General features: G+C 36.2%; 1 protein-coding gene across 13 annotated transcripts in view; it reads right to left on the bottom strand.

The window, feature by feature from the left end:
* The window catches only part of EYA4 (EYA transcriptional coactivator and phosphatase 4), a 241,808-nt gene that overhangs the window by 30,716 nt on the left and 198,912 nt on the right, over positions 1-12,180 (bottom strand). For 10 of the 13 annotated variants that reach the window (XM_037520421.2, XM_054697847.1, XM_054697851.1 and 7 more), the window contains 3 exons: positions 10,003-10,186; positions 4,698-4,834; positions 3,627-3,710 (listed from right to left, as the gene is read on the bottom strand). In XM_037520421.2, the coding sequence (XP_037376318.2) occupies positions 3,627-3,710; positions 4,698-4,834; positions 10,003-10,186 (405 nt within the window). The remainder of the gene's footprint in view (positions 1-3,626; positions 3,711-4,697; positions 4,835-10,002; positions 10,187-12,180) is intronic. The other 3 variants (XM_054697853.1, XM_054697854.1, XM_054697856.1) reach the window with 1 other exon arrangement.

Raw genomic sequence — 12,180 nt, 5'->3', positions numbered from 1 at the left:
TACTGGCCTCTGAAAATGTACATTGTAGAAACAAGATTGATCTAAGAAATATAAAGGTCTGAAGATCTGATGATATTACCAGTATTAAGGTTAGACAACCTTTAACTAATATAAAAGTCTTTTTAAAATTATTATCTTTTCCTTGTAAATACTGGTGCTGGTCACTTGCAGCAAAAAGTTTTTCTGAATTGCCAGAATGACTTCATTTCAGTCAACCCCCAAGGGCATTACTAAAGACATTAGGGAACTAATTAGGGGTTAAACAAGGTCATAAAAGGATTCTTTATTGTAATGCATCTCAGGTTCCTTAATATTATATGCACTGAATGGCCATAAAATGCAAGAATTCCCCAAATGTATTTGATCAAGGATCTTTCCATGGAGACTATCAATTAACATCCCAAACTAGTTTTCCCAAGAAGAAAAGTTTGGGAAATACTCTTCTCCTGGTTCTCAATGCATGGTTTATCAGTTTTATCCATGAATTTATTTCAAATGCAATATATTGGGCCCAACACCAGATCTACAGAATAAAACCCAACTGTTTGTGTTTAAAATGCCCTGGGGGTTATTGTGACTCATTCTAAAGTTCCTGAAGCTCTGGTCCAGTCTTAGCCACCACCACTTCTTACTAACAGCACAGCAAACTCCTAAATGGTCTACTGTGTCCACCTGTTCCTCTCCATTCTCCACACAGCAGCCAATTATAAAACATCATGTCCCAACTCAGCCTAACCTTCCGATGCTTCCACTGTACCCAGAATAAGCCCAAATGCCTTATCCCTCCCTTTCCTGATCCAGTCCCCTGCCTACCTCTCTCTTCGTACTTTGTATTATTCTCTCCCTTGTTTATAACCTCCCAGTTTATAACCTACTTCTTTATATTTCTGGAAAACTGGAAGATGGCGCCTACCTCAGGTCCCTTCTGTGCCCTTGGCCTGGAATGCTTATCCTCATCCCTCCCACCCCCTCATCTCCAGGGCGAGTTCCTTATTGTATTCTGGGTCCCAGTATCAACACCACCTTCAATCACACCCCCACTCCCCCCACTCTGTGTAGGAGCTAGTTCTTTAGTCTTCACTGCAGTTACCATTATCTAAATGATTTTGTTAGTTTGCAAACTTCCTGAGAACAGGAAGCAAGTCTGCTGTGCATAAAGTCCATATTTGTTAGATGAGTAAGTCTGGTGTGTGTGTGTGGCGGCGGGCTCTATTTCAGTAGTTTTACTTATAATTAGACCCAACCTGCTCTTTGTCACTTTCAAAGAACCACCTCCGCCACAGTGTGGTCCCCAGCTTCACAAGACAGGCCCTTTTAGCTACCCACCCTTCTTTAGTTAACTTCTCACTATACCAAGATATTAATGTTTTAATGGCTAAAGGGTAATGCTAGTTTTTTTCTTGATATTAACAAAAATTTTAGTGATCAGATGACTTTTAGAAAAATGTAAATAATAATTCAATAAATACATTCATCTACATGATTTTTCATGACACTCAATAAGGGCATTTTCATTTTAATTAGAAAAAACAGCTTAAAATCATTTTCACTCTATTTTTCTTAAATTCCTCTAAAGAAAAATATTATTTAACATGACCAATTCTAGCAGAACCTCATTCAATAGCAGAAAATAGTATAAAGAACAAGAACTTGTTATGAAACTGACCTGGTTTTTGATATATGTATCAGTATTTATCATTTTGTGATCCTGGTCAAGTTATTTAAATCCTCATAACCCGATTTCCTTATCCATAGAACTTGGATCACAATAAATTACAACAGCGTAATGTGGAAAATTAAATGGGAAAACATTTTTGAAAAAGGACTAGTAATGATTTCAATAACTTGGGGGTGTTAATTCATATCATGTGTCCTGCTAATCACTTAATTTTATTTTTTTAAAGATTTATTTATTTATGCATATAAGAACTAGGGTACAGGGCAGAGATGTGGGGGGTGAGAGGATTCACCAGAGACACACTGGGGAGCAGAACAGGCGGATCTATTGAAATACACCGCTAAGGCAAGCAGCGGGCGGTCAGGAGAGTGCTGCTGCACCATGTGGGTAGCTCCCTGGCTGGGGATTGAACTCAGACTGTAGTGGCTGTAGATAGCTTCATAGGCTGCGTAGATAGCTTCATAGGCCGCGTCTTAACCCTTGTGCCACCAGGGAGACCCCGTGCTAAGCATTTTAAACATGCTATTTAATTTTTGTTTACTATACATAGCATGATTCCCATTTTCATAGAAATTGGGACCGAGGAATTGAGTAAATTTGCCCAAGGTCAGAAAGCTGTAAGCCTCAGCACTGGGTTTTCAGTTAGACTGACCCTGACTCAAAGGCTCATAACTACCCTCGCTTATGAAATGCTAGGGAAATGCTGATTAAAGTTTCCATCAATGCTGGGTGTCCTATAAATGTAAGTTTACCCTTTCCCATAACTGTCCAGTGGTGCCCCATCATTTTTTTTTCCTGCATCACCATGAGGTACAGATAACCATTTGCCACACTCTGTTTCACTGAACATACAAGTTTAACCTCTTGGTGCAAAATATCCCAGTCATCTGAGAGATAATAAGAATTACTCCAACTTGAAGGAGAACCTGTAACAGGACCTGCTGGACCTGTACCTCACTTGCCTGACCATCTGGCTACTGAGTTCCCAGGCTAGTAGGAACCAGCCTATTATAGCCTACAGCCACCAGTGAAAACAGACCTTCTATCCTGCAGAGGCCTTCGGCTTTCCAGCGATGGCTCCAGTACTAGCTGAAACCTGATGATCTATCAGAAGCAAAGCATCCGCTTTGGAGATCAGTTTTAGATGATGACTGTGCTCAGACAACTTCTAAATCTCTGTTAAACAAAATCATTACCTTCCATATCAATTTAGCAATATCCATTACCTACACTAAAAGGCAAAGATCATGCAGATTCCCCAGGAGTGCAATTTAGGAAGAAATACTTGACTGAACTTCATTATTACCAGCCCAGAAGACAAAGCTAAACACAGTTGCTAAAAACTGTGTATTTTGCTGATGGAAGATGCTATCAAATAATGTGGGATGACAGGAACACTTTCTGTAAGTGTTATAGGCAAAGGAAGGCAAGTGAGATGCAACTTTGGATACAACTGAAGGTAGGGCAACAAGTTGTGAATTGACTCGAGTTAAATTATGAGTTGAAGATGTACACAATATGGACCTAAATAATTGTATTTACAAAGAGCCTGTGGTAGTTCAGTCTGCGGAGCACTGACACAGGTGCATAACAACACTCTCACAGCTAACTCTGAGAACAATGGCAAGATGATATGCTCGATTTTATAAAGTTTTAAGTCTATCTGCATTTATAAAAATGTTATCAAAAATAATTATGTGCGAGTAAGAAGCTTGCTTTTGATGTAGAAAACTTGGTCATGAAGAGAAAAAGAATTCAATTTCTAATCAGCATTGTAAAATTTGTCCATTCACATTAAAGAAAAAGGAGTTACTGGAAATAAAGAAGAACATATCTGACAGACTGCAACATATAAAAACACTGGAATGCATTTTTAAATGTTTCTTGGTTTTTGAACAAAGTAGAATTCTAATACGATTTTTTGGGGTAAAATTTCTTGATTTCTTACCTTGCCGTACTTCTGGGCATAAGACCCTGTAAGCAGTGAATGAAATACAATGATGGTTTCATCCAAGTCCCAGACAAACACACGCTGAAGACAAGAGATAAATACCAAAGAGTTAACAAGTTCTAAGAAAACAAATCTCTTTACAAGTAGAAAACATGTCTTAATGCCATTTTGGATGTAATATTGATACTATTTTGTAAAAAATCATGCGACTTCATTTTTTTTCAAATTTGCTAGATTGAACTATTGTAAAACTTCAGGATCCTCTGCAGCCTATGTCCTCTGCAGTTATCCATGCTGTCTGCTTGCTTCCTAGCTCAGTTTACTCATATAACCTGCTGGGTCCTTGAAAGCATTTGAATCTGCTGCTTTTCAGGAAAAAAAAAAAAAAAAAGTTCTCTTACAAAGAGGCATAAACTATCACTTTACTAAATCTGGAAATTTAACATTTTTTCTTAATTGAAGTATGCAGTTGTATAAAAGTAAAGTATTATAGCTAAGCATAATTTCTCCTGATGTTTTGTTAAAAAAAAAAAATCAACCTACTTAGTATAGATATGTCTCAAAAGAACAGACCACCAGAAAAAAATAACATGGAAATTTTCATAGACATAAACATTTTACTGTATAGGACTTAAACTTTTCATGTTTTTCATAAAACTTTTCTTTCCATACAGATTAATTTTATCCCTTTTTGTTAACCCACATAAACATCTTTTTTTACTTCAGCAAAGTACAAACACTGGGTTTCTAAGAAATTTAACCCACAAATAATAGCATTTTTAAATAAAATTTTTGTTTTTGTCAAATTGGAAAAAATATGCAATTATCTTAGAGCTAGAATTTATAAAGCATTCTCATTTTTACTGTACTGTTTCAACTTTGTGATAAAGGATGACATCTCAAACTGAAGAGTTGTGAAATGCCTACTTCTAATTAAGTTCATAGAATTCACAATACATCCTTTTTTTTTTTTTTTTTAAAGCTTGAAACTGTAAGGAACTGTACAATACATCTCATCCAGTAAGATAAAACATCACATTACATCTCTTTAAGGATAAGCTGACATACCTCAAGATCACTGTCTGGGGGTGGGGAGGGATTATTTTTCCGGCCTCTTCCTCTAGATTTTGACCCAGAACTCCTACACGTTCTCTCATCAAGGTCTTTGATGGGTGTGGAGGGGCTCTGCACAGTATCAAACTCTCCTGTAAATATCAAGTCTAAATGAGTCTTTAGATCAGGTTTAGATGAAGCTTTATCATTAATTAAAAAATTCTTATATAGAACAAAGCTCCTTATCACACAGAGTTATAATCCCAAACACACAAAATTCTAAGTTAGTCAGAAATGATGTAGGTCACACAATTGCCTCCTCATGTCAATCCATGTGATCTATTAAACATGAATGTCTTTGATATTCCACATGCTTTCAACTTCCCGCCTTTATCCCCACCTACATATTTATCTAAATTTAGTTATTCTCACCTCTTTTCATCATAGCTCAAAGGATGAAATGTCTGCTGGATGAATCCTACCCCTCCACTCACAAACCTCGCTCCCTACCTTCCCCTGTTAAGGACTCATATTCCATTAGTCAAACCATCTCTTCCCTTCCCTTCCCTCCAGACTCTCCCTTTTCTGGGACCCACAGACATATTAAAAAGTCCTTCTCTTTGACCTTGTACTTTCATCTAAAGCTATCTGTTTGCTGTCACCTCTTTTAAAATGAAAATTCTTAAAAGCATAGTGCATAATCAATGTTGTCCCAAAGGAGTATAATGCTAGCCACAAATTTGTCTACCTATATACTTTAAAATTGTTCAGAAGCAGCATTTAAAAAGTAAAAAGAACCATGTAAAATTAATTTTTCTCATATGTTGATGGACCTAATATCTCAAAAGTATTATGTTTTCAGTACAGTATGGATCCAATACAGAAATTATCAGTGATATCGCTTCCACATGAACACTTTGAAATCTTGCATTTAACTCAGCAGATCTCAGTCTGCACTGGAGACATGGTAAGTGCTCCAGTCTTGCCTCTGTCTTGCCAGAGTTTCTTCGTCTCAGGACATAGACTCTTCCCCCACCCCCCCATTCTTATAGTGCTGGCATTTAAGAGTCCTTTACCTTCCTTTACCACTGTCACTGTTACTCCACTCCACCTGGGAGATCCAAGCCTCTCCTAGGTTAATCACCCTCTGTGATGATGCACACATAAGCCTCTGTCTGCAACCAGGCTACACCCAAAGTTTCAATTGCTGCATCTAGTTGACTTCCGCATGTCCCACAGATAACTGTAGTCTGACATGTTTAAAGCTAATGGCAGCGCTTCTTAGGGGCGAGGGGATACTTAGTCGTGAAGTAGTGCAGGGTGAGTCTCAGGTAGTTGGACAGGTGATTTGATTGTTTTAATACCTGGAAACTGTTCCATAATGACTAGAAATACCTGAGATGAGGTGCTGTAAAATCTCACAAGTAACGGTTGCCAGAGACTTGAAATGCCTTCAAGCATTTCACTCAGTCCATCTTAATCTGTTTCATCGTCTATGAAAGCACAGGTAATTGCAGCTACTTTTTTGAATTACTGACATAAATCTGATTTATATTTAATTGGTTTTAAGTCATATATATGAAGTAAACATTTCTAGGAGAATATGATGGAAAACTACACTACATTTAAGTTATGCTCTTGAAATTATGTTTAAGGTATGTTTAAAATTATGTTGAAAGCTAACTTTTAAACATAAACATGACATTACTTTTATGCTTTGTCATCGAATTAAATAATTTCAAGGACAGGCAAACAGTTATTACTACAAATAAACAAATCTGAACAAAAGCGGCGGCACATTTTTTTTTTTTTAACTGGGATGTTCTAAATACTGTAAATAGTAATATTTACATAACTAACCTCTAATCATTTCTATTGGAAACATTGTGCATGTCAGGATGAGGTCACAAAAAAAAATCTTTGTTCCAATATTTTTTTTAAAGATTTTTTTTTTTTTAATTTATACAATAGCTGGGGTACAGGCCAGAGGCATGGGAGAGTGAGAGGATTCACCAGAGACAGAGTGGGGAGCAGAGAAGGCAGACAGACCAAAAGCACTGCTGAGGGGAGCTGCAGGCACAACAGGAGAGGTCTGCTGGGCCTGCACTGCAGAGACTGCAGACAGCTTCTCAGCGCTGTGCTCAATCCCCTACGCCACCACCAAGGAGGCCCTGCTCAATATTTTTATCCTTTGAGCACTGCCAGCACAGTTTGCTACATGGGCCTGAGCTACTGGCTGTGTAGTCAGAGCAGACAGCACCATAAAAATTCTTCAGTTATAGGGTTGAATATGCCCATGCCTTCGAGTAAATACGTACTTCAGTTTACTCATAAAGGCATATTATATAAGCTTTTAGGTATTTAACACTGATTTTTGAAAAATATGCACAATTTTTTCTATTTTTAAAACAGAATTCTCCTAAGCTTACTAGATCTTGCAAACCAAATGTTCTCTTTCAAATAAAATGTCGATTCAAATTAACCCTCACTTGGGGGGTGGGGAGGGGAGGAATTGGGGTCAAAATAAGGGGGCTGCAATTGTATGGAGAATATAAAAATAAAATTTATTTAAAAAAAAAAGAAAGAGAGCAACTTGGAACCCATTTGTTGCTGTTGGAACAGGTGCCTTTCTTGGGTTGAGGAGAGAGGAAATAAAGGGGGAAAGCATATGATGGGGCATAAGGCAGTAACAGTGCTCTCCTAAGGATCTTCATTATTGGGATATTTGCACTCGTTGAGAATAGGGTCCTAAGATTTTATGGCCAGAGTAGAACACAATGTTAAACTTTCTAAGGCAAAACTGATCCCCCAAATCCAACAATACCACAGTTAATTGTAAGGACAATGTAATAAACTCTCTGAAAGTGGGAAAAAAAACAAAACAAAACAAAACAAATTAACCCTCACTTATTCAGCACACTTTTAAAAGTTTTGGATGACATGCTATAAAATCTGTATTTCTAGTCATTATGGAGCAGTTTTCAGGTATTAAAACCATCAAATCATAAAGCAGTTTTGTTCTTACAATAGTGTAAGAACTGAAAGCAGGTAACTGGGGTGCATTAATGCTGCAGGTTGGGAAAACATAACTGGCAGACAAGTACAATGTGGCCAGTACTTTCTATCTAAATTTTACTGTCAGTAATTTAATTAGGTAAGTTAGTATTTTGCTACCATTTCTATTCTTATGTGAAATGCCATGAATTTAAGAAAAGTGTTCTGCCTAAGAAACTGGCTTCTTTTCAGAGGGAAGGGATCTTTACATTTTTTCCTTTCTGGAGCACTAGTAAAGTTTAATTAGCTAATATCATGCAAAGTTTATCAAGGTTCCAGGGTAAAGGATAATATTCTTACAAATTACTAATTATATTTAATTGTAAGGATGTTTTAAATATTTAAGAAGTGGTGCTATAAATATATCTCCAATCTTACTGTGTTAATCAATCCTCAAACTTTCTGAATGCAAATCAAAAATTGAATATGCCTAAGATAAACTTTAGGAAAGGCAAAGAGAGATCTTTATAAAGATAACTAATTAAAAAACTGTTTTTAATCAGCATGGTAATATTTCATTAAAGCCATTGTCAAACTACCTAATAACGTAAATAGCTGTATGTTATTTGCAGTTTCCAAATAACATCAGTCATTACTAATTGCCCTAGGCTTTTTCTTGGGCCAACACTATACATGATTGAATAATTATACTTTAATCAGCATAGTAATGAATAACTGCAACTTCTAAGTTTGGATATTTAGCTCCAACTTTATTTCATTAGGTTTATCTCTAAATCAGAATAACCAGCTGTCATTTGTAGAACATAAAATAAGTTTCTGTTTTAAAAATGGAAGAAGTCAACAGTGAATGGTTTAAGAAAAACTGTGGATTTCATAGTTAGTTGTCTGCCTTAAGTCCAAAGCACAGAGCTGACTGGGGGAAAACACTTTTCATGCTCTTGAACTACCTCAGATTTCACTAACAGTAGAGAATAATCCCATAGTTAAAAAGTTGTTTACTTTCTGAATGCATGCTAGATCTGAAGAGGCAAAACCAAACTTAACACTACCTTGAAAGTGGTAATGGATTCCTCAAAGATCCAGACATGTGTATTGTTATGATTTTGGTTGAGAGAACAAAACAGTCACAAGTAGAAATAATTTCTTCTTTAAATCCAACAGAAAGTCTGATATAATTTGGAAATTATATGAAACTGTATTTGTTGGCTTTAACAACCAATAGAAGGCTGAAGAAATTGCAGCCTTCTGATAGTGAACATAAGAATACTACATATGAATGTGTCACACTGAAAGTCACACACTCAGAATACCCAATGTCTGCATTTAGTATTTATAATGTAAATAAAAGCTATTTTGATTACTGCATATTGGTTATTCTTCAGTTAGCAGACATATCCATCTATGTCTTTACAGCAGATAAATTTGTGTTCATATTGAAATTAGAACAAAATCAACCTTTTAGTTGTAGTCAACATTTAGCATATTTGAGTATACAAATGATTTTTATTCATAGTAGTTATATTCTAGCAAATTCAAAACTACTCTGCTATTCCTCTCTATTGTTCAGTCTCTGATACCTTTATGATAAATCACTTCTGTGGTATTGTTTTTGAATACAGTTATCCTATCTTATTTTCCTCATGCATTCACCAATGAGAAGAACCTATCACAATGTGATAAAGATGTCAAATATCCTCTATCTAAAGTGTCTCCTGTACTTGTTAAGCAAGGATTCAAAAGCTGCTCTTCTTTAAATTAAGGAAAGACCATTAATGAAAGGCTGGGATGAGGTCAGGGGAGAAAGGTGTCTAGGACACAAAAGTTAAGGGGCCTGAGAAGGAATGCTTGCTTAAATATCGCGTGACTGGTGCTGCATAGGAAACAGCTGCTCAGAGAGGCCGAGGCTAGATGGAAAACCTAAGCAGGAAGCCTTAAGGGGACAAGAACCAGAAATTCAAAGGGAATGTGGGCTCAAAGGAAATATTATCAATTATACCCAAAGAAGATAATATCACAACTTTTCTATATTGTCAGGATCTTGAAAACATAATTAGCTTGGCCAAAGTTTCATTGACCTTTTCATAATATATATTTATATGTTCACTGACATTTTGAGAGATTAAAATATAACTGTCCCACATATAAGAGAAGGGTTTTCTGAAATGCCAAAAGAAGAGTCACAATTATGCAGGAGTGCTAACGCATATTAAACATCATCATAATTATCCAGGAGCTTTTTGTCTTAGTTTTAAGATGTCATTTTCTCCAGATTATTAGACAGCAAAACAGATAAAAAATATTTCACCTGGATGAAGATCTGTACCTGGTTGGCTAGTCAGTGCTGGGAGAGACTCCTGCAGCTGATAGGTTGATGTCGAGGAAGATGTGCCATCAGCTGTGTTATTTGATGTCATATATGCTCCATAAGTTGATGCTGAGTAATACTGTGCATACTGGTTTTGGCCAAAGGCTGTATAGGATGGATAATCCTAGAACAGTAATTGAGATGTGTTTGAAAGAGAAATTACCATCCGTTATGATCCAAAGAAAAGTATTCACTGTGGCAATGGAAATGTTAGTATTTGGCTCCATTTGTTTTGGAGTCCACAGCTTTCAGGTGATCTTAATGAGTAAAGGATATTTTGTGGCCATCTTCTACATGGCCCAGGTAATAATGAACTAACTACCCTGCTGGTTTTGTGAAGCAGGTACACAAATTTTAATCTGTCTACACGTTGGATATGCTTCACTCTAATAATGATTTACTCAAGGATTTACATCATTAGGCCTTATGAATTTAAGACAAAAGGAGACAGAATGAGTTAAGGTTCACATCATCAGTTATACAACTTCTAGCCCTCCTGCGTCCATGCATGATTGTGATTTCTGTTTCCTTTCGAGGCAAATCTTGATAATTTTGTTTTCTTGGCAAAAGATAGAATAAATAAAAGAAGATGAATAAAAGATTTTTCCCACCCAGTTTCTTATATACCACCAGAGGTCTTGATTTAAGTCCTTGGTGGCTTTTCAAATATTAGTTTGCTTCATTTATTACAGAGAAAAGAAAACATTAGATCAATTCCTCTGACTTGTTATTTATTAAAAAAATTAAGAACCTTAAATTGACCTAAATAGCCCTTCAAACAAGGACTTATTATGGTGTTCAAGATATCTAACATGATTTAGCCAAAATTATCAGCGATGACAAATCACAGATCATCAGGATTAAGGAGAGTAAGAGACTTAAATGCATGAGAAAGGGGGAAAAGATCCACATTTGACGTGGTTTCCAAAAAAAAAGAAAATTTCCTAGATAAGTAAATATGTATTTAAGCAAATATGTATATTATCAGAAAGGATTACATAATATGGCAGAAAACAAAAATTCTATTTTTTGATTTCAAGATCTGATGTTCCCCATGACCACCTGTGAACCAAGAAATAAACTCCTAGCAATATTTGAACAGAAGTTCCTACCAACTTTAAACAATAAACATTAACATAGTGTTCACATGGTGTCAGACACTGTTTTCAAGGCCTCAGATTTATTAATTTAGTTGCCATAACAACCTATGCAGTATTATTATTATTCCCATTTTACACTGAAGCAGTTGATGGCATAGAGTGGTTAGGTAACTTACCTAAGGTCACACAGATAGCAAGTTTCAGAGCTGGAACTGAACCCAGCATGTATGTGAGGAAACTCTCCATTGGACTGCCTAATGTCCTTAGATGAAGTTACTTATTGGAAAGGATCATAGTACTAGCTTCTGGTGAATAGAAAGTCTTTTTAAATCCAAACATTTCAATATCTCCTTTTCATTTCCACAACTGTCACCCTTGTCCAAGTAACCTTCACTTCTTATTTCAGCCAATGGACAGATTTTGTAATTTGTCTCCTTATTACCAACTTTGGCTTTTTTATAAATCCCCTGAAGTCAAAGTAACCTTTTCAAAACATAAATTATATGATATATTTTCTTGCTCAAAAGCCATTAAATAGCTTTCCATTGGGTTTGTAACAGAAATGAAATTCCTAATTATAAACCATAAGGCCCTTCATAGGCAGGTTACTTCCTATCTCCACGAACATGTTTCCCTACCTGCCCCTTATATACAAATGGAACTCGGTTTTTTTTAGTTCACTGACACCCAAGTTTTTCATCCCTCAAGGGATTTGGTATGCCTGAAATACTCTTGACGTTATTCTTTACCCAACACTTAAAAGACTTGTTGATTTCCATAGTGAGGTCTTCAATGACATCTACCCTATTCAAAATTAGACTTCTAGTAAAATTTTTAACAGGATCCCAATCTCTCCCCTCAGGATTTTCTAATTCTATATTTACTTATGTGGTGTTGGTCTGCTTCTCTCAGATGCAATAAACACCATGAGACAGAGATCAGTCCCCATACACCCCTGGGTCCTCAGCATGCAGACCAATTCCTAACAGATAATAGACATTCAGGAAGAATTTGTTAA

This window comes from Talpa occidentalis, unplaced genomic scaffold (genome assembly GCF_014898055.3).
Source record: "Talpa occidentalis isolate TD23 unplaced genomic scaffold, MPIMG_talOcc4v2.1 talOcc4.2, whole genome shotgun sequence".
NCBI lineage: Eukaryota > Metazoa > Chordata > Mammalia > Eulipotyphla > Talpidae > Talpa > Talpa occidentalis.
Note: the sequence above shows the minus strand (reverse complement) of the source record. Positions and strands in the feature narration are given on the sequence as shown.